General features: G+C 35.9%; 1 protein-coding gene across 2 annotated transcripts; it reads right to left on the reverse strand.

Moving 5' to 3' along the window:
• Positions 1–1,431: 1,431 nt before the first annotated feature.
• Positions 1,432–21,366, reverse strand: LOC117326008 (nuclear pore complex protein Nup153-like). Of its 2 annotated transcripts, none has more exons than XM_033882563.1 (26): positions 21,197–21,366; positions 18,465–18,608; positions 17,926–18,193; positions 17,554–17,772; positions 16,849–16,958; positions 16,383–16,499; positions 15,781–15,903; positions 15,323–15,379; positions 15,127–15,192; positions 14,664–14,768; positions 14,397–14,431; positions 14,095–14,218; positions 12,040–12,231; positions 11,600–11,804; positions 10,945–11,229; positions 10,615–10,758; positions 9,823–9,972; positions 9,131–9,283; positions 7,285–7,896; positions 6,328–6,447; positions 5,784–5,948; positions 5,387–5,584; positions 4,678–5,028; positions 4,213–4,310; positions 3,495–3,622; positions 1,432–2,248 (listed from the first exon to the last, which is right to left on the reverse strand). In XM_033882563.1, exons 1-26 carry the CDS (start codon positions 21,269–21,271, stop codon positions 2,185–2,187), a joined length of 4,308 nt encoding a protein of 1,435 aa, XP_033738454.1. In that variant the 5' UTR covers positions 21,272–21,366; the 3' UTR covers positions 1,432–2,184. The 2 variants fall into 2 exon arrangements, with proteins under 2 accessions (XP_033738454.1, XP_033738453.1); XM_033882562.1 differs by having other exon boundaries at positions 4,678–5,031.
• Positions 21,367–21,903: the final 537 nt, after the last annotated feature.

Consider the following 21,903-nt stretch of genomic DNA (forward strand, 5'->3'; position numbering starts at 1 on the left):
TCAACTGATTTATTTACAACGCACTCAAAACAATGAAACCAGCAGGGTAGGCTAAACTCTTAGAAATATTACTTTTACATTATTTTTACACTGTTATTGTTACATAACAAATACCTATTTGCAAAAGGATAATTGACATATTTGTCGAAAGACTTTGGGGTCCAGTATAAAATGTTTTAAAGAGTCTGTATGACTGTGACAACACACGTATCCAAGCGATACTTTTAATACAATACAAAGCTAGTACATGCATGAATTTCCTCTAGTACCACATAGTGTTTCCACATGAATGACCAATCATGTTAGGTCTTCTAGAACAAAATCTCTATTTTTCGTAATTATATAATATCTATTAATATCTTTTTTTCCAACCTTTCTCCTATGTGATACCATATGAGATCAACAACACTAGAACAAAATCTGCAGGTTTGGCAAAATAAGACTTTGGATCCAATTCGACTGGTACATTACCAGAAATTATCCTTTTTAGCACCAAATAAAAATAGCAAGACCTGCAAAATTTGTCCAGCACTCTACGTACATGTGTAAATACATTTCTACACAAATGTAGAATGTCAACAATAGTCAATATGTACAGATTTTTTTACAATGGATGTCTTACTAAATACATATCTGTAACGACACTAAAGAAATGAATAACATTTCTAAAGTTTCCAAACAGCATACAATCTGGATTATAAAAGAGTTAATTTCATAAGCCATTATTTACATATTATAAGTGCAAACATAAATAGTGTCATTCTCTCTGTAAAGTACAAGATTTACTCTCGTCATTTCGATCAAAATTATCTTGCACAATGCTTTAGCCTTGGAAAAATTCCTAAATAAATTCAGTAACTTCCAAACCCGGTAAAAACTGCAGGCTGTCTATGGCAAGAGCAAGTACCATATAAGCTTGATTTATATAGCAGTATTGACTTACTGCAGCCAAGTACCATATAAGCTTGATTTATATAGCAGCATTGACTAACTGCAGCTCAATCAATTTGCATTGTTTGCGTTTTATGATTTACAACCTCTAACTTAAGAAAACATCAATACATCAGCTGTATTTTGTAATATTTTGTCAATTTGCTTGGTGCTGTCTTTTTGAGTGTTCTAAATTTATATGATACTCTTAAACATCTGAAGCAATGTATTGTCTCCAGGCATTTTAAATGTAGTATTTCTCTGTAGCCTTATTAAAACCTATCAATAAAATGGAATGTAGAGAATTGTTTCATACTGGACAACCAATACGTACGATTTGATAACAACTAGGGCTCACAGAAAGGTACTTTGAGCAAATATACTTTTTGAATTTTACTTATCTATAATGCCACAACACAAAGACTGATTTTACAATACCCACTCAAACTTGGGATAGGCTGGAAATAAATTCATTTCTGTTTGTCAGGATATATCTGTCCAGTATTTAGGGTTTTACCCATTTCACATACACCCATTTTTTTTTTTTTTTTAATCTTTAATTTTGCTACACAAGATGAGCTTGAGAAATGTCTAATTGGGAGAGAAAAGTTTCTGTACTAGCTAGGGGGGTGGGTGAGAGAAGTTTCCGTAAAAGGGGGAGGGGTTAGTTTTGTCAGCTACCCCACTCAACTACACATGAAAATGAATTTTTAAACATTTTCATGAGTTGATCATCCTTTGGTATATTCTACTAAATTCAACTTTTCCTTATTTACATGCTCTACTTCAGTAAAGACTACACTAGAATTATGCACTTTATAATGCCCAATGTGTGAAAACAGTGAATTGCATCTTTATAAAGTCTGATTTTGAAGTCATTGATTTCTGTCCTGACAGTCGTACTTGCAGTGTAACGCTCGAATATCACCTCAAACGTGACAATTATTGTGAAGTTACATCTACTGTTACCGTCCCAGCAGCTATTTCATTGCCTCAACTCACGAGTTTTCGTGTCCTCCACCTCAGCATCGTTACATAGCTGATCTCAGTTGACCATCACTGTTCAGTGTGTTTCTGAGAATTTCTTCTCATTCTTTACACATTTCATCTTCTCAAGCCTCAGTAGCGACTCAAAGCACACCTTTTTAACCTATATATATGCACAAGCACAGCAGTCCATGAAACTGTTCTTGTATACAACAAAATCTGTAATGTCCAGTCAATAATCTGTTAAAATTCTCTAGGTTTGCCTTATCATCGTCGTATCTTGCGTACAGCTTTCTTTATTTTTCTTCCTGATGCTGAATCAGTACTTGATCTGGAAATATAACAAGTGAAAGCGTGACCATACAGCATACCTGCCATCATAAACAGTAAGGTTTTAATAAATGTTTAAGTTGAACAATATTCATGCACTTGGTCTATGCAATGATGCAAAAATCTATTCCAAAATTCAAGTTTTTCTCTCTGTTGTCTCTATGTGTGTAGTACATAACACATACCGGTCAAGAAACCCAATGTACTACCCTACCTAATGTAATACTTATTTGATGTTTTAGGATGATTGGTTGTACCTACCCTACCTAACGTAATACTTATTTGATGTTTTAGGATGATTGGTTGTACCTAACCTACCCAACGTAATACTTATTTGATGTTTTAGGATGATTGGTTGTACCTAACCTACCCAACGTAATACTTATTTGATGTTTTAGGACCATTGGTTGTACCTTCCCTACCTTACCTAATACTTATTTGATGTTTAAGGATGATTGTTTGTACCTACCCTACCCAACGTAATACTTATTTGATGTTTTAGGACCATTGGTTGTACCTAACCTACCCAACGTAATACTTATTTGATGTTTTAGGATGATTGGTTGTACCTAACCTACCCAACGTAATACTTATTTGATGTTTTAGGACCATTGGTTGTACCTTCCCTACCTTACCTAATACTTATTTGATGTTTTAGGATGATTGTTTGTACCTACCCTACCCAAACGTAATACTTATTTGATGTTTTAGGATGATTGTTTGTACCTACCCTACCCAACGTAATACTTATTTGATGTTTTAGGATGATTGTTTGTACCTACCCTACCCAACGTAATACTTATTTGATGTTTTAGGACCATTGGTTGTACCTACCCTACCCAACGTAATACTTATTTGATGTTTTAGGATGATTGGTTGTACCTACCCTACCTAACGTAATACTTATTTGATGTTTTAGGACCATTGGTACCTACCCTACCCAACGTAATACTTATTTGATGTTTTAGGATGATTGGTTGTACCTACCCTACCTAACGTAATACTTATTTGATGTTTTAGGACCATTGGTTGTACCTACCCTACCCAACGTAATACTTATTTGATGTTTTAGGATGATTGGTTGTACCTATCCTACCCAACGTAATACTTATTTGATGTTTTAGGATGATTGGTTGTACCTACCCTACCCACCATAATACTTATTTGATGTTTTAGGATGATTGGTTGTACCTACCCTACCTAATGTAATACTTATTTGATGTTTTAGGACGATTGGTTGTACCTACCCGATGTTAAATGAGGCAGTACCACCTGGCATGGCTGGCTGGGTATTCTGACCAAAATTGAATGAAGAAGAAGCGTTGAAGTTAAATCCTGCATTGGCCTGTGGAGCAGCGGCAGAATTTCCATCACTCTGTGGAAGAAAAACAAATCATGAAACATCTATGCTACAAGTTCCTACTCAAACTGGCATGACTTAGTCTTGATAGTTTTTACATTTTTCAGAAGTAAAACTGCATAATCAAAAGTTCTGAATATATTCAGAGATTCATGATCAGCAACACATTCCACAATTTAAATTGATGCTACACTAATTGCAGTCAAACTCTTTGTTGGATTCAATGATTTGAAATCTGTTGTACAGAAATAATGCCGAATTTGAATTTTCTTCACATATTGGATTTTGAACCAAAAATACACAGAATTTCGGGATGTTTTGTAAAACAAAAACAATTTTGAAGTACTATATATGATGCACAACAATTTGTTTCATAGACATTTAATATAAATTTGCTTTACATAGCTATCAAACAGCTTTAACACCATATCTTATTTACAAAGTTAAATAAGTGTAATACTTTCACCAAAGCTAACAATACCCTGTCAATAATGGTATCTATGCAGTCTATGACTAGTGAATCCGGTTAGTGTGCTGTTTGTCCAACATCTTAATCTTGCTATGTTCTCTATGTTCTATCTACTTTACTACGTTTTCTGACTTACTGGTTTTGCACCAAACTGGAACACGCCGTTGTTTACAGGTGCACTTGATTGTGTACCAAAGTTGAATGATTGTTGTGGATTTCCAAAATTGAAGCTTCCTGTTCAAAAGAACATAATCAATGTGAGTGTATGAGAAAATATTTCAAACAAATTTTTTTTTTTTTAATTTATAATCCAAGTTTACATTGAATATTTGTGAGCTTCTCAAAACCATTTGTCTGGTTTGGAACAGCTATGGTCATTTAAGGACGGCCCATGCACGAAACATGAACATTTGATCAATTTATGGAGGGTTCGCTTGGTAGAGGCGAGCCGAGTTGACAGATAAAGATCTGGATATTTTTTATACAAAGCTCTTCTCATGCAAATCAAATACATCAATATTAACTATGAATGTTTTAAGTATCCTGACTTTGGAAAACATTTCTAAATTAATTCTACCTAATAATATTTCCGCTCCCTTACCTGTGGGCGCAGCGTTGGTAGTGGTGGTGGCTGCTCCGAAGGCTGGAGTGTTTCCAGCTGATGTAGTGTTGAACCCAGTACCAGCTGCACCGAACCCAGAAGGAGGCACAGCTCCACTGGCTCCAAATGACGGAGTACTGTTGGTACTACCAAACACATTACCTCCAGAACCAAATCCAGACGTGTTGGCAGCAAATGCAGGTGTGGTCTCTTGGGCAGACCCAAAAGGAGTTGGAAGTCCCTGACTGGCTTGAGTCGAGGGTTGAGCAGTAAATGCAAATGGCATTGATGGAGCAGTGGTTTTAGCGTCTGTGTTTGTGCTTGAGCCAAATACTGGAGTTGTGGTTGCAGCTGCTAATAATGAAATGTTTTGGATTTAATAGATGACTTTATTACTTTATCAATGAATTCAATGTAATCCAGTTTGCATCTTTACACTTAAAAATACTTAATTTTTAAAAATTTCTGTAGTCATCAACCCTAACGAATATTTCTATGGTAGTCAATGTTTTTTGGTTCTATTATCTGGTTGAACCTCATATTTCACAAGCAGAATATATAGTAACACACAGTAGTCTCAGCATTTATCAATATTGAATGTTTGTACCTATTTATAAAAAGTTGCTGTCCGGTTTACAGGTGTGGTTTCCAGAATCAATCATTTTCTTATTTTGTCCCACTTCCTTTTAGAAGTATTCTAAAGTCTTACCTGTACCGGATCCGGCACCAAAGTTGAACACAGCTGATTTGTTTGTTTCAACGTTAACGCCAAAGTTAAACCCTGATGGGTTTTTAGCAGTAGCTCCAAAACTGGAAGTGGCAAGTCCTCCAGAAGGTGTAGAGTTACCTCCCATCCCAAAACTGAATCCTCCTGTTGGAGCTGTGGACACTGCGGTAGGTAAGCTTGCTGAAATCATAGAAACTCAAACTGAAAATACTTGAAATTTATAATTTAATATCATAAATGTCACCCCAAGCATGCAATTTAAATGAAACATAATTTCATCTTAAAATTCCATGAAATAAAAGCCGGATACATAAATACATTTAACTGGCAATGGTGATATAATACTAAATAGTCAACTGAATTTCTTAGCAATACTTACAGGTAGGGGCAGTGGGGGCCTGGAATATTGAAGGTTTGGTTGTAAGAGCTGGTGTCGAGGCTGGTGAGCCGAATACAATGTTGTTTCCAAGTGACTTTGCTGGCTCCGACGTCGTCCCAGAATTAAACATAAATGGTGTCCTCTTGGCATCACTTGGGCCATTCTCTACAACAGTAGTCAGAATTTAATATAATTCAATATATCATGATCTGAACACCTCAAAAGAAATTTAAACAGCATAACCGTGGGTTAGATTAGTTGAATATATACGAGAGGACTCCAGAAATTTTATGGAGTTAATACATCTTGTTACATCATTATTTAGTTCCTGTTGGGGTGATATTTTACTGGAATAGCCCTAGATTCATTGAACGACAGTAAATGATTATGCCGGCCATGTTTCTATAAGTATAAAATTTAGCACTATCGATGCAATATACAATGTCAGTGACATGTGCCATTTTCATTCCGAAGCAACTAATATGTTAATAGGTTGATATAGACAGGTTCCACTAATATAAGTATAATCTTTAATGTTTATTACCTTCATTGTGGCTCCTTTTTAAAGATTGTGCTGGAGCAGTGCTGGCAGATGATTGTACATTAAATAAGGGGGAAGGTTTGGGCGTCTCCTCAGATGATTTAGCCATTGTGAAATCGGGTCCTGTAAACATTAATGAAAATAGTGGCAATGTTTTTTTTAAAATTTATAATGGAAGTATTTTCCATGATCTACAACAAATTTCTGTCCAGAAAGCCCATATTTTGGTAATTTACACTCTAGCCAGTAGTATTTAAGTCGTGTGATGTCGCAGCTTATCCATCTGCTATATGGTGCTAAGTTGAAACTTCATAAAGGTAAACAAATATCAATATTGACCAAAAAATATGACATAATGTCGAATTGTATTACATCTTTAATTGGAGAGAGTTTTCACTTATTTCTAATGCTCATGAATACAAGTTATGTGATAACCAGAATCCTACACCAATATCATTGTAATATTGAGTTTATCAAACTTGTTAAATAATCTGATAAATCCCTTGGCTAAAAGGCTGGCGACATATGATTGAACTAATGTATGAAATGTTCATGTTTACTTTCTTTCTTGATTTGGAGCTTTCATCATTTGTGGGTACAAACTTTCATGGTTAACAGTTAGCCAATGCAATAATTTTATATTCATGGTTCCATGGCAACCAAGAAAACAAAAGTTTATACACAGCGAATATTTCAATCATGATATAATGAAGTTTTAATCCATATTATCACTGACACTCCTATGATATCCCTGATTATTACACTAACAGGCAGTATAATGATTTATGTCCCACATTCTAGGATAACCTCCACACCAGAGGTAAGATCTGGTAATAATAAGCATCAAGTCAAAATGTTTGAAGGAAATTACATTGTAAATTTGTCTGTAATTGACAATCAATTATGTTTTTCTCATTTCACTGAGTTGGGACACTAGATTCTAATATAAATGTGACATACCAGCACTGAAGGTAGCAGGCTTCGCAGGAGCTCCAAACTGAAAACCACCAGCCGTAGAACTGGCGACAGGCATCGATAAACTTCCATTGGACACTTTTCCTGAGGTAGAATCTGTCTTTGGACCCGATGTTATTTCAGATTTGTCCACACCAAATAGAGATTTAAATGTACTAGAACTCTCCGTTTTATTCTGACTTAAGTCACCGACAGGTGAAGATTTCACAGAGGGCATTTGAAAACCACCCGTTACTGTATCACTTTTAGGAGTAGCTAAGGGTCCAATTTTGAAGCCAGTTGTTGGAGTAACACTTGGTGCACTAGATGCTGTACCAAACTTAAAGCCCCCTCCACTTGAACTGCCTACAGAAATTTCTCCAGTTCCAAATTTAAAACCCCCTGTCACATCGGTTGAGCTTTTGGATGGTTCCGAGGTGGAATTACTACTAGAAATGACTGGTATTCCAAATGATATTTGCACTGCTCCAGATGAGCTCACAGATTTATTGTCCGTTGATGAGTCTTTGCTTGCAGTACCAAATATAAAACCACCTTTACTAACACTACTTGTTAGGTTGTTCACAGGTACACCACCAAATTTTAATCCACTCGAACCTGAAACAAAATGCGATATTAGCCCCATCATCATGCTAATTATTCAACAAATATACGAAAATGGGTCAAAAGTACACTTCATGAAAGGCCGAAGCACAGCCCAGGGGTCTTGCACAAATAGTAACTTGAAGTAGAAGTTAAGGAATAGGGGTCATACAAAAAAAGCATCTGGGTATTGCTACCTAAAAATAGAACGGTGACCTTGATCCAAAATCCCTGAAACTTCAACTTGTCCGAGATATGGTCCTTTATCACTGTGTGAGGCTTGATAAAATTCTCTCAAGAAATGAAACTGCTAGAGCACCAACAGACTTGGCCATTACATACAAGACGGACAGAGAAGAAACACCAGTAGGGGACTTATAATACCTGGGAGTTGAAGCTAAGATCTAGGGGTATTGCACAACCTACTTGAGGGGTTGAACCGAAGGTCTAGTGGTCTTAACTTACTGGAGGGTTAAACCTAACGCCTATGGGTCATACAACACTTACTGGAGGGTTAAACCTAACGCCTATGGGTCATACAACACTTACTGGAAGGTTAAACCTAACGCCTATGGGTCATACAACACTTACTGGAAGGTTAAACCTAACGCCTATGGGTCATACAACACTTAATGGAAGGTTAAACTTAACGCCTATGGGTCATACAACACTTACTGGAAGGTTAAACCTAATGCCTATGAGTCATACAACACTTACTGGAGGGTTAAACCTAATGCCTATGGGTCATACAACACTACTGGAGGGTTAAACCTAATGGGTCATACAACACTTACTGGAAGGTTAAACCTAATGGCTATGGGTCATACAACACTTACTGGAAGGTTAAACCTAATGGCTATGGGTCATACAACACTTACTGGAAGGTTAAACTTAACGCCTATGGGTCATACAACACTTACTGGAAGGTTAAACCTAACGCCTATGGGTCATACAACACTTAGTGGAAGGTTAAACTTAACGCCTATGGGTCATACAACACTACTGGAGGGTTAAACCTAATGGGTCATACAACACTTACTGGAAGGTTAAACCTAACGCCTATGGGTCATACAACACTTAGTGGAAGGTTAAACTTAACGCCTATGGGTCATACAACACTTACTGGAAGGTTAAACCTAATGCCTATGAGTCATACAACACTTACTGGAGGGTTAAACCTAATGCCTATGGGTCATACAACACTTAGTGGAAGGTTAAACTTAATGCCTATGGGTCATACAACACTTACTGGAAGGTTGAAGTCCAGGCCTAGGGGTTTCACAAGCTATACATTTGGTAGCCGCTGCACCATTGGGAACTAGACAGGTATCACAATCCCAATCTCCTGTGGGTTTCTTAAACTTGGCAGCTAAACTTTCCTTTGCTTGAGAATTAGCAGCACCTGAAAAACAAGATACTATTAATTGTACTCCCTTTAGTTTTAGAGAATATAAGGGCTATTCCATCAAAATATCTACCTGACCCCAGGATTCCACAATAAATCACTTCTATCCATGGCTGGATTGCCGTCATATTTCTTCTATGTAATTTATCAAATAAATTCTATAAATGGTATCCCTTAACCAAACCTGGAGTCCAAGGGTGGGGTAGATGTTTTACTGGAAAAGCCCTAAGCATATATGCTGCAAAATGTTAATTTGTTTAAAACCTATACTTATAGTGCAATTTTATCTAAATCAGTTCAAAATCTTCTATTTCCCCAGCAAAGTTGTATGGACTGCCAAGGAGGCCTGGGGTAAGCCTGAAAAGACAACTCACACAGGAGGGTATTCACTCAACTAAACAACTTAATTTTGGTTGTAATGTTTGTATATATTACAATGTGTAGATATAAGTATCTTTAAGTCTCTTCAAATTTACTTTATATAGAAATTTCCTTGTGAATTGATACATCAAATTAAATCAAAGTTAAGATCTTACCTGCAGCTCCGGGTTTCTTTGTTTGACAAGCGGCACACTTTGTGTCCTCAGATTTATTCTGTATCATACAGGTGTCACAAGTCCAAGATCCTTCTGCCACTTTAAACATGGAGGACAGACTTGGCTGGCTCAAGGGTGCCGGGGCATTACCTAGACACAAAATACCACATTAAATCTTAGAATACTGTAGTTTCTGTAGGAAAACTTTACTGAAATAAGGCATGATCCTGCTCAGCAAGGGGGAAAGACCAGAATATTTTAATAAAATGTCACTCAAATGAAAAAAATTCTATGCATGGCAAAAATCAACAGCTACAGTCATTTAAGAATGGCTTCCCCTGTGTGAAAGATGCGTGTGTATGTGTTTTGGAGGCTGAGATGTGCCGTGTTTGTCTCCTTGTGATATTGCTGAAGACATCCAGCAGACACCTCACCAAGTCACATTACACCGATAACTGGCCAGTCCCAAAGTTCTGAGCGTTAAGCAGGAATAGCAACAACTATTTTTATAGACTCTGGTATGTTGTGGCCAAGGGGAGAGAACTCAGAACCTTCTTCACAGGAGTGACTACAGCAGCATTAAGGGAGACATAAGTAAGAAGAAAGTTGTTCAGAACTAGAAAAGACAAGATCCCAAATTTGGTCACCTTTTACGTTTATGCAATGTCGCAGCATGTATAATTCTCATATTAGAATCACATGTCAGAACATTTATACAACTGAATAACTTTTCTGTTCCCTAAGCAGTTTAGACATACTTCTCATATATTTATAACTAGTATGACCAGTCACCTGAGCCGCCTGGTTTCTTTGCTCCACAAGCTGCACACTTTGTCACGTCAGATTTATTGTTGATACAACATATGTCACACTCCCAGCTGCCCTCTGGGGCCTTGAACATCTCCGACAGGCTGGGCTTGTTCTCTTCCTGTGAACCTACAATACAACACTCCATTATCAATTCACTTTCCTTAACTGCAGACAAAAAGTGATTTGACATCATCCTATTTCCACTGAAAATGTCAAAAGTTTTATTTGATTTGGGAAAAAAATCTGTAAAACCAGAAATCGAAGATACATTGTTTACTGTGGAGTGTATAGTATTTTTCTGTGCTCACTTACTCTTGCCAAGAACATCCATAACACTGCCTTTTTTAAGTTGTTTCGCAGGTTCAAAGCTGCTACCAAACGATGAACTTGTTTTGGAGCTCCCTCCACCTAAGACATCCATCACACTGCCTTGTTTTAACTCTGATGCAGGTTTGAAGCCACCCATGCTTGTTGTTTCCTTAATGTTTTTGGAGGAGGAACTAGATCCAGTGTTGTAACTGAAGCCCTTCTCACCTGACTTACCGAGGACATCCATCACACTACCGGTCTTCAGTTCCGAGGCAGGTGCCAGCCCTCCTGTATGAAAAACTTCAGTTGTAGTAACTATCAGAATGAATACCGATTTTCACATCCCCCCTCCCATTACATTTACCACATAAGTTCAAAACAATTCTCTGCAAATATGGAAGAAGAAATGATTAGTAAAGATCTATTATTTACTCCAAACAAAATTATATATTCTAAATGCAAAATAATCTTGTAAATATTATTCATTCATAAACACTCATTAGAAAATTAGCACTTTTACCTATTGAATGATTATTATAAAATCCTAAGTGTCACTATCCCATCTTTAGTGACGATTAATGTGGCTCTAAAATGACATAAGCTGTTGATAGGATGTTAAACAATACCAAACCAATAAATACTTTATATTGGATTGTACCTGAAGATCTGGGGAGGACTGGTGATGCTCCGAGGTTTGAAGGAGACTTGGCCTGTAGGCCTGAAGGACTTCCAAATTTGAAGGCAGGCGAGGAGAAGGCAGCTGGAGGCTCTTTGTCCTTCACAGACTCAATGTCAAATGTGACAGATTTAGGTTTCACACCATTCTCACTTTCCATACTCAGGGGAGAACTAAAGGTGAAGTCCTGCATAAGAAACACACAAGTGACCTGTTTAATCACCAAGTTGTTTTTTTATGGTATTTTCACAGCTAGTTTTCAAAGTACATTGTGTATATGGTATGTGCACATCCAGAATATAACTTTACTCTATGGGTACATTTTGTCAAAAGATCTGTTTGTATTTGTTGTTTTTCAAAATGTCAAAATCTATGCAATACAATTTTCCTGGGTTATAATTCTAATAAGGCTAATATCTTACTGTTTTTGTGGGTGGGACCTGGTCCGATTGCTTTGTAGGAGTCTTCTGTATGGGTGTTGAAAATTTAAACTCTGCATTTGGCTTTTCTGCCGTCTTCTCTACAGGCTTGGTAGGTTGTGATATCCCAAAAGCAAATTGAGGGGTACCAATCACAGGCAGTGTGAAATCTGTACGTAAATTTGGTATTTCCACCTGGTAATATAAATTTTGTCACAAATTATTCATAAAGAACATATAAGTAGTACATTAACATGTGGAAATAACATTTCTGCTCTCTAATAACAAGGGAGAATAAAATAATTCTAATCTTATAATTAAGTGTTAATTAGCTTTATGTTTTATTCAATACTCTAAATACTTGAAACATTTGTAAATGTTTCATATGGGATGGGAAAATAAGCTCAGAGCTATATGAATGTAAATTAGAAATTTATGGTAAAGCTAAACTTTGTAATATGATTTATCTTTAATAAACTGATTAATACCATAACTACCGTAAATATTCGCGTATAGTGCACACTTTTTTTTCAAAAATTGACAAGTGAAAAAGACCACTGCGCACTATACGCAAGTACAAGCTGTTTGAGATTTGTGATCGTTTCCTTCCACAGCAGGATTATGATTTAATACTTTTATATATATAGCATATATACAGCATTAAGAAAGTAATAGTTAACAAATAATCAAAGAAATGAATAGTTATTTTGATGTTTAATTCCTTGAAATTGTGTATTTATCAGCAATTACGTGGATTTATCTAAGTCGATCGTAAGCCACACATTCCGTACACATAAGATCTCACTTGAGCATGTACAACAGCGTAGATGGGACCGCTCCAATTTGCAAGCTGACTAGGCCTGTCGCGGTATAATGTAAACAACCTGTCAATCCAATGTGTCAAATCTGACTGGTGATTCCAATTAAATGTGGTAAATAAGCTTTCAGAAGTTACAAATTTCTATTATCTTATGCTTTAGAATTCATCTACCGCGCAGTTGAATATTGAAAAAAATATTGTCCATTTTTTAATTTAAAAAAAAAAAATGAACCTCAAAAACGTACCTGCGCACTATACACGAGTGCGCACTATACCCGAATATTTACGGTAGGTTATTTTCAGGTTAAAAGCAACCAATTTTATCAACAGCCTTACGGCCAAAATATATTACAAGACACGGCACAAGCACAGTAACCAGTGATTTTTCAGCCTATTTTGGAAAAAAAAATAACTTTCCTGGAAATTGGGAAAATCTAACGCGGAAAATGATATTTTTGGGAAAAATTGTAAATTTGAATTACAAATAAATTATTATATACATTAAAACAATAAACAAACAATTAAATGTAGATCACTTTGGTTTTATTTTTTCTATTTTGTTGTGACAGTGTTCACAAGGGTATTTGTCTGTCTTTTTTGTTTTTGAACAAGAGGATCAGAGACCCGAGGTCCTCTGCAGACAAGTGTTCTGGTCCCTCAAAATTTATTCTAATCAAAAGGCGTCGATCTGATTTTGGTTTTCCTTTAAGTAGACCTATGTTAACTGGACAGTCGGTGTCCGGCTCTGCGACTGAAGGTGGCGGAGATACCGACGTAGCAGGCTTTGTCCCGACAATCGGAAGTGGACTGGCATGTACTATGGGTTCTGATAATGCCGTCTGTGTTGGTGTTTTGGGTTTAAATAGTTCAGTCAGGGTTTTGGAGCCCTTGCTGTCGGATAATCGTATTTTCTTTGCGTAGTACTTGCCATTATGTGAGGCCGCCATTTTATGGCGATTCGTGATCACCCAAGCGTTTGCACATTACTTGCATACTAATGGCAAAAACAGTGACCAGGTCAAAATATCCGGAATTGAAATCGGTAATTATTTGGGAATTTCGGCGGGACAATTGGGATTTTTTTAAATGAAATCTCATTGGGAATGGGATCGGTACCCGACCCTATTTATATAGGCTGAAAAATCACTGGTAACACACCGGAACACTATAAGTAATCACATATCTTGAAGAAAGCCGGCATCGAACCCAACAGTACTAATGAATGTTTGAGACTTTACCTCCTCGTCATCTTCCGCAACTAATTTACGGCCTGGAAAGTGCTGTTGGAACTTTTTACTCTTTAGTTTCCCTCCCCCTGATGTTGTGCTTGTTGTCTTCTCTGGTTCCTGTGGGGTCTTTTGACTGCAATAATTCACAAGTTCGTTAATTCACCCTGTTTATGTTTTCATAACAGAAAAAGACTGAAAATGTATAGATGCAACTTTCGTGTCAGTTTCTGTATCCCCCCACCCTCTCAGATTTTTGCATTGGATACTGGTAAATTATGGTAATATTCTGTCATAACAAAGAAATCACTTACCTTGTTGATGGGGGAGCTTTTTCATTTAGAAAACTCTGAAAAGAAACAAAGTTTGTGACATTAACTACACATGAACGATCCATTTATCTATTTTTTCTCCTCTTAAATTCCTTATAAAGAAAATATAATTATCAAGATAAAAGTTTCTCTTACATTCCTTATGAAGAAAATATAATTATCAAGGTAAAAGTTATCAAGAATTATATATCCTTTCAAGAATTACACAAAATATCAAATATCTGTATGTGTAGTTGATACATATCTTACCTTGCCTGGCTGTGCCTGAGGAACTGTGACTCGCTGATAGTTACGACTGATGGAGACTGGTGCAGGTGTGCTCACCTTACCTGTTGGCGGGCCACTTTGAGACTTCTGAAACAAAGTCTCAAAATTATAACTTGACAAATAAAATTGTAATGACAGTTCTTACAATGAATACTATAAATGAAGCAGACTAACCATCACAAATAATTACTACACCTGAGCTATCCTTTTATAGGACTATATTATGAACAGGAAGGAGTTTAATGTCGGACATTCAAAATTAAATGTCCTTCAAGTTTGAAATATCAATATATAGACCTGCAAGAAGTCAGTATAGGTTAACAGGAGCCATGCCTAACATATAATGCATAGATATATCATTATTTCTTAACCTAGATAATATTTGAAAATGCATCGATCAGAAAAAGGTGCATTTGAATGATTGCCACGTAGTCAAATTCCTCACCTGCAGTTCACGTCGTGTGTTAAGGTAGGAGCCTATACTATGGCGTGCTGGTTTGTAACTTGTAGGCTGAAACCAAGAAATAATAAATTATCTCTTAACAAATTATCACTTTGTCATTCTTAAATTTGCTTCGAAAATTAAAATTAAAACAACAAAATTGATTCCTCAAACTTTATTGCTTCAAGAGAATACTTACATTGAATGAAGAATTCAAACGCAATACTGTGTCATCAGTAGGTATTTTCTTGGCTTCCTGAAACCGAATTCCAACACAATTATAAAAGTTACCTGCTCTGCAAATATTTTTCCAATACAAGGTAGATAACCCAACAATACTAACAAGTCAATGTGATGCCTGTAATATGTATTGACTTTCAACCTAAAGAGTCATCCTAAACTATCACCATCAGTAGGAAAGCACTGTAGATCTATGAAGTTTATGTATGATTAGTGCATAGAAACAGAAATTGTTAGGTGGAAACTTTGTTCATATGTTGTACCAGAAGACAACCAACACCGAGTGTTATATTTCACATTTTCAGGCAATACAAAATATACAACTATACTTTTCATGCTGTCAGACATGTATACAAATGTAGCATGTCTTTTGGACTAATCTTCGATAACAAATGTGTAAGCTATCAAAATACTCACAGACAATGGAGTAGACATCTTTTCAAGTGTTTCCAGGATCTTCTGAGCAGTAGAACTGGTTGCAGCACTTCTAGATGTATTAAGTGGCTTCACCTTCATTTTCTGACGCACTGGGAAAGACATCTGGAATAAAGAAACAGCTTACAATACTGGATAATACATGTAATATACAACATACAAGCAAATGTGCAAATACAGAATTTTTTACCATGTTGAATAATTTCAACTTGTATGGAAAAGTCATGGAAAGACTGAAACAAGCAGGGATCAATCTTGAATTTAGAGGAAAGTACACTTTTCGGATTAAAGGGGAAAATCAGTTTTGAAAAGAGGAAATTTGAAAAATCACCAAGTTATAGGTTTATTTTTACCTTATAAACACATCATTCAAGTTAAAACAGCAAATTGTTAATTAGGAAAGTAAATCTGGAGAATTTTGGGATATTATTGCCTAAAAATGAGGGAAATGCAATATTTAATTGAATCTTAATAGAAATCTGAGGGGAAAACTGCAACAAAATCCTGAGGGGAAACTACCCATAAACAGTAGTGAAAAATCCCTGGTTTGTTTTCTGACGAGGTAAGCCAGAAACTAATGTTACCTGATATGGTCCTGTAACATTGAGCCTGGTCTTTCTTTGTGCTGACGCTCCTCCATATGTTGTCTTACCAGGGTAAAATGAAGACTCGTGAGAACTATCTCCCAAGAGTGAATTACTCTGTATGTAAAAGAAACAACTGGTATCAAAATGCAGGACCAATGGACTGTAGAATGGCATTTATCGGGAAATAATTCAGGGATGAGATTTGGAGATTATTTTTTATTTGTCCAGAAATCTTGCTGAATATTGCCGAAATGAACTAAATTTATAATTATACTTGAAATATTATCACTTTTGTTCAACACTCCGAAAAATCATAAGAAAAAAATTATGAGGCAGATTTAACCTGAATTTCATAGCATCATTATTGTTTCATTCAAGAATGCTTCTCTAAATATTAACATTCTTTTTACATTTTTTCTGATAAAAATATTAATTCAGAAAGTTCAGAAATGAGAAAACATACATGAAGAGGTGCTCCAAATAAAGATATGTCAAATCCAGGCTTGTTCTGACTTGCTGATCTTGGTTTCCTGGCAGTGAAACCTTCAGTCCAAGTTGTCGATTTATTCAAACCTAAAACAAACAATTTGTTTTCTGGTCATTACTCCTCCTTCATAGAATCATATTTTCCTAGACCTGATTAAAGGTTACATTTATCAGTCTACACAAATGCTCTATCCAACACAATTGATCACTGTTAGTGTATCTGTGATATATTCAAATTTTCAATTTAAAACTTGAAATGCTTTTGCTATTTTAGACAAAAATACCTTCATAATGGGGGTTTGATATTTAATCTTTAAGGCTTTGTCTGAGGATTTTTTTAGGGGTTGATAATGGTCCCCATTCTCAATCAAAATTATTTTATATTTAAGACAAAATCCCCAAATTGGCAGTTTACTCCTGAAGATATCCTTTCAAATTCACTAGTTTTCATCCCCAAATCAGACAAAAAAGCTATATCCCAAATCATTGAAAAAAGCCCCAATAACTCTGTATACAGTATAATTTTTAAGTGCAAATGATTGTCAATGTCTGTCCTAGTCCATCAATGAGTAAAAGTTTGTACATAGTCTAACAGAATTCAGCTGAACAGGCAGATTTAACAAAATCTGGATCTATGACATAGGTAAGGAAATACTTTGAAGGAAAATAACAAACAACTTACGATTTACTGATGGTGGTAGGGCATCTTCCTGCTCATCACTATCAATACTCTCGTTATGATTACAAGCAGATGAAGTGTCTGCTGGGTTAGCCTCTGGGTTGCTTGGTCCTGGTCTAGCTGTAGCATCACTTGGCCCTGCTGATCCATCACTGTCCAACCGACCCCTACCAGCTGTGCAGTTACTTAGGAAGTTTCTGTTCCCATCAAATGATTTGGAATCTGGTAAACACAAATATCAAACTGGAAATTATCAGCATTGACAATCACATATTTATATTCACTAATATTTTTAACTTCAATATTCCTGTTCAAAACTTTAAAATAATTCCATGTTCAGATAATTTTCTGGTCTTGACTAGAAATTTTCTCTACCTTGTAAGAAAGTGTTGGGTTGTACTTGGCTTTTCCTCGAGACATCCCCAATATCACTCCTTTGGGCACAGAAAGTCAAAGGTGGTTGTGATCGCTGTTGGTGTTGCTGGGGCTGCTGGGGTGGCAAAGAAGGTACCAAAGGTAAAGAAGACCTGGGGGAAAGGTTGGCGAGACCATTTCTTGTCAATGGTACAAACTTTGGGGGAGAGCCCGGAGAACTGTCTCTGGACTGAAGTCTATTGCGCTGTTGGTGAGACTGCAGAGAGCTCTGGGGAGGAAAATTAAAATCTATTAAATTACAGCAAATATAAGATGTAAACAAGAAATCAACCAATCAAAAACTTAGATATCTTTACTAAGTATTTATAGGTATTGATGAACATTTCAAATTCAATTTCTCTCTTTTTTTCTAAACTGGCGAGGAAATCCCAAATCTATAGTAAATATTTAATGACATCACAATTGTCAAACATTATGATATCAGATAACATTATGTTATATGAAAACAATGTGATTTACAACAAGTACAGAAATCTCACCATATATTGTGGCTCCTGGGCAGGAGGAATTGGCTGTTCATCTTCTTTTTGTGGACTTGGCTTTTTCACACTATTCACCAAGTCAGATAGCCAAGATGGAGATATCAATTCTTTGACAGTGTCTGTAACTTTTCCTAGGAATGACTGAAAATAAAATATCAGGTATATAAGAAATTAACATATCTATTTCATTTAAAAAGCATCACTTCACACTTCATTAATGAGTATTCTGTCTGCAGTGTAATCTAGATACTTGAATAGTTCTGGCAAAATCCGAGCAAATGAAAGAAAGATGATGGTGAAGTTTACTGCCAACTAACTCGCAAGTTCTCTTGTTCGATAATAATTTGTGCTGATTTCTTTCTCTACACTTTCAACAGATCTCTTCCTGAACATGATACACTTACAACAAACCTACTGGCAGGGCATACAGTAGGATTAAAATCTCAAAAGTATGTGACTCTCAGCTCTAAAATGCACAAAAGCTTGATCGACAACGATGAATCGTTTTTAAATGTATACCGATATAATTACACCAGTTTTTAAATTAATTAAATAAAATATATGCATGCTCAGAAATATTAGTTCAATTGAATGTTTCCCTAGGGGTCAATTAGTGTCAATGACCAAAGCTAATATACCCTTTGTCGAGTCTGTATATTGGACAACACATATGACTTATACATCAGTAGTGTGAGTAAAAATTTGAAGTGTAAGATTGAATCATGCAAAATCAAGCGTCAAATTTAATTTTGCTGTGTCATTGACTGTGTCATTGACCAGAGGTCTCGGGTCAGTGGATGGCCTGCTACTGGTAACCTATATAAACACATCATTAGAACTGTAACGTGTTACATTGAGACACTATCAAATGCAGTTTAGGTGTACTGTAATATAACCTGTTCCATCTGATTAAAGCTATATTATTGCTGACAAGAAGCATCACATCGGTTTTTTTTTTTTATATCACTAAATTAATTGCTACCTACATGTTGATACCATGTAGTTAAGCACATATTAATCACAACTTTACTTTCGCTTGACTTTTTCTGTTTGATTTAGCACAATCTACATGGTGGTCGAGTAGTAATACAACTGCCGTGGTAATACAATTGTCTTCACCAAGGCGACCAGTGTTTGATTCCCCTATTGGACATACAAAGGTATATCACCACAGTGGTTATCTCTGGGGTCACTATGCTTTGACTTTCCCCCTTCAGTACAACCCCACGGCCCTTTAATCTGAGCCAATTTTTTTCAAAATGGTTATAATATAAAAATAATAGTGATTTTCTACTGAATTTGAAAACCTACATGTTATTCTGTAAAACACAACAGTGTAATCCGAGGTTGTACAAAATATGGGAAATCATGTCTGTAATTTGTAATGTATACGTAGCCTGCAGTCTAGCAATCTGTCCAACACAAGATTGAACACCTGTGTCAGCGAAAATATATCAAAACAATTAAATCCAGTGAGTCCAGCCCCAATACAGGCATACATACAGTGACACTGGGCCTGTGGTGCGCGACTCATATTGAACTTACTCCTATACGTATATGAGGTCTTATTCCACCTGATTACATTGGTGGATATTGCGACCTCATATCCCCTCAACGTGTTTTTCTTGTAGCTGCCAGCGCCCTGATTCTAGGGCGCGATGAATAAGTGTCATAAATCATCTAAAACGATAATTCATGTTAACAAATATGTGTACGCTTACTTGTTGATGAAGTATCAATCCATTTATGCACAAACTGTTGATGGACACCTCTTAAATATAACTATATCCACAATAATTCACTTGCAACCTACTGTGTTAAATATTGGGTCACTAAAACAACTTTGCTGTTCCGGTTATTATAAAATACGGAATCCAAATAAAACGGAAAACGTAGCGTAACATTTTCACAGCGTTTCGTTTGTTTCGTATATTTCAACTCCATATTTGGATAAACCGGAAATAACCTCGAGAGGTCACAATCAAAACAAGTATGGCGGTATATACAAATGGGACCCACGCTTAAACGACAAAAGAGGCTAATAATCACTGATCTTTGATATAGATATGGACACACGTTGTGTGACTTTGTGTATTTATGATAGATAAATAGAATAAGGTAGGTAAGATCATATGAAATGTGAGTAAAGATAACTTTTAAACGACTTTAATTAGGTGGGTCACAGCAACAGGTTTTATGTGCGGTGGTGATTAGAGGTTACATGACAGCCTGTCAAAAGTTTCCTGTCGTGTAAACCTCTAATATTATTGGAGTAATATTGAACTATGATAATATAGGCAAATTCGACGTTAGGCTTAGTTCTGACCAGTATCTTTCAATCACTTCAGTTTATTTCAGTGTTTAGATTCTTGTATATTGCATTGATTTGATTGTTAGTTTAGAAATTAGTTTAACTGTGTATACAAGTTTCAGTTTGAAAACTTGAAAAAGCACAGTAGGTCTACCGATTTCGGTACAATATGTACATTTTTTTTTTGATTTCCTGCAGAGACTACTGCTGACGTTACTAAACATGTAATGAATTCAATGCAGATAAGTTGATTTATCATTCAATAAAGAAGCACATTTAACATAAACAATTACGAACTGACAAACATCAAAACAAGCTTTTTATAAAGATACTGGACTAGAATGAAAGGGATTTTCGTTTCTGATATGAAGGAAACGGGTATCTGAAATTTCACCTCCGTCGCAAACTAAACACTTACTTTCCGCCGTTCGTAAGGTTTTGGTGGATTCGATACTTTCTTGTTTCTGATCTTGCCACCACCCTCCTCAGACATGTTGATTTGATGTCTGAGATAGAGTGATATAATCGCTTATTAAGATCCTTCTGCCGTTTCATCCAAGACCATGCGACTTTCCAGAATGGAAAAAGATGGCGGTATTAACAAGAAAGGTGATTGGTTGATTATCGCACGTGATCTTTAAATGTTAAGGTCACTGAGTAAAGATTTCGTTCCATGGGAGGCTACTCTGCGTGTAACAGTCACGAATGTCATGTACTCTGTATGGTTGACGATTATAATCATATTAAAGAATTATTCATACGGAACGTACGCTATTTTATGTACAAAAGGAATACTGTTAACGATGTCAACATACCGATTAGTTAATTTCAGTGGAACAAAATAGTTATTATATCCACGAACTTGGATTAAATTGATAAGAATATGAACTTCTCAAAAATTGTCTGATATATAGTGAAGCATACGCCATAGTAATAAAATATGCTAAACTACACTATATCGACAAAAAAGACAGCCATTGGCCATGGTATCGACAAACGAAAACAATAAATAAATAAATAAATACATAGATAAAAAAAAATAAAAATAAATGAATGAATGAATGAATGAATGAATCCACTTTTCGGTCAGATTGGATATTATTATCTTTATTATCATTCTCGTTA

This window comes from Pecten maximus, chromosome 4 (assembly GCF_902652985.1).
Source record: "Pecten maximus chromosome 4, xPecMax1.1, whole genome shotgun sequence".
Taxonomy (NCBI): Eukaryota; Metazoa; Mollusca; class Bivalvia; order Pectinida; family Pectinidae; genus Pecten; species Pecten maximus.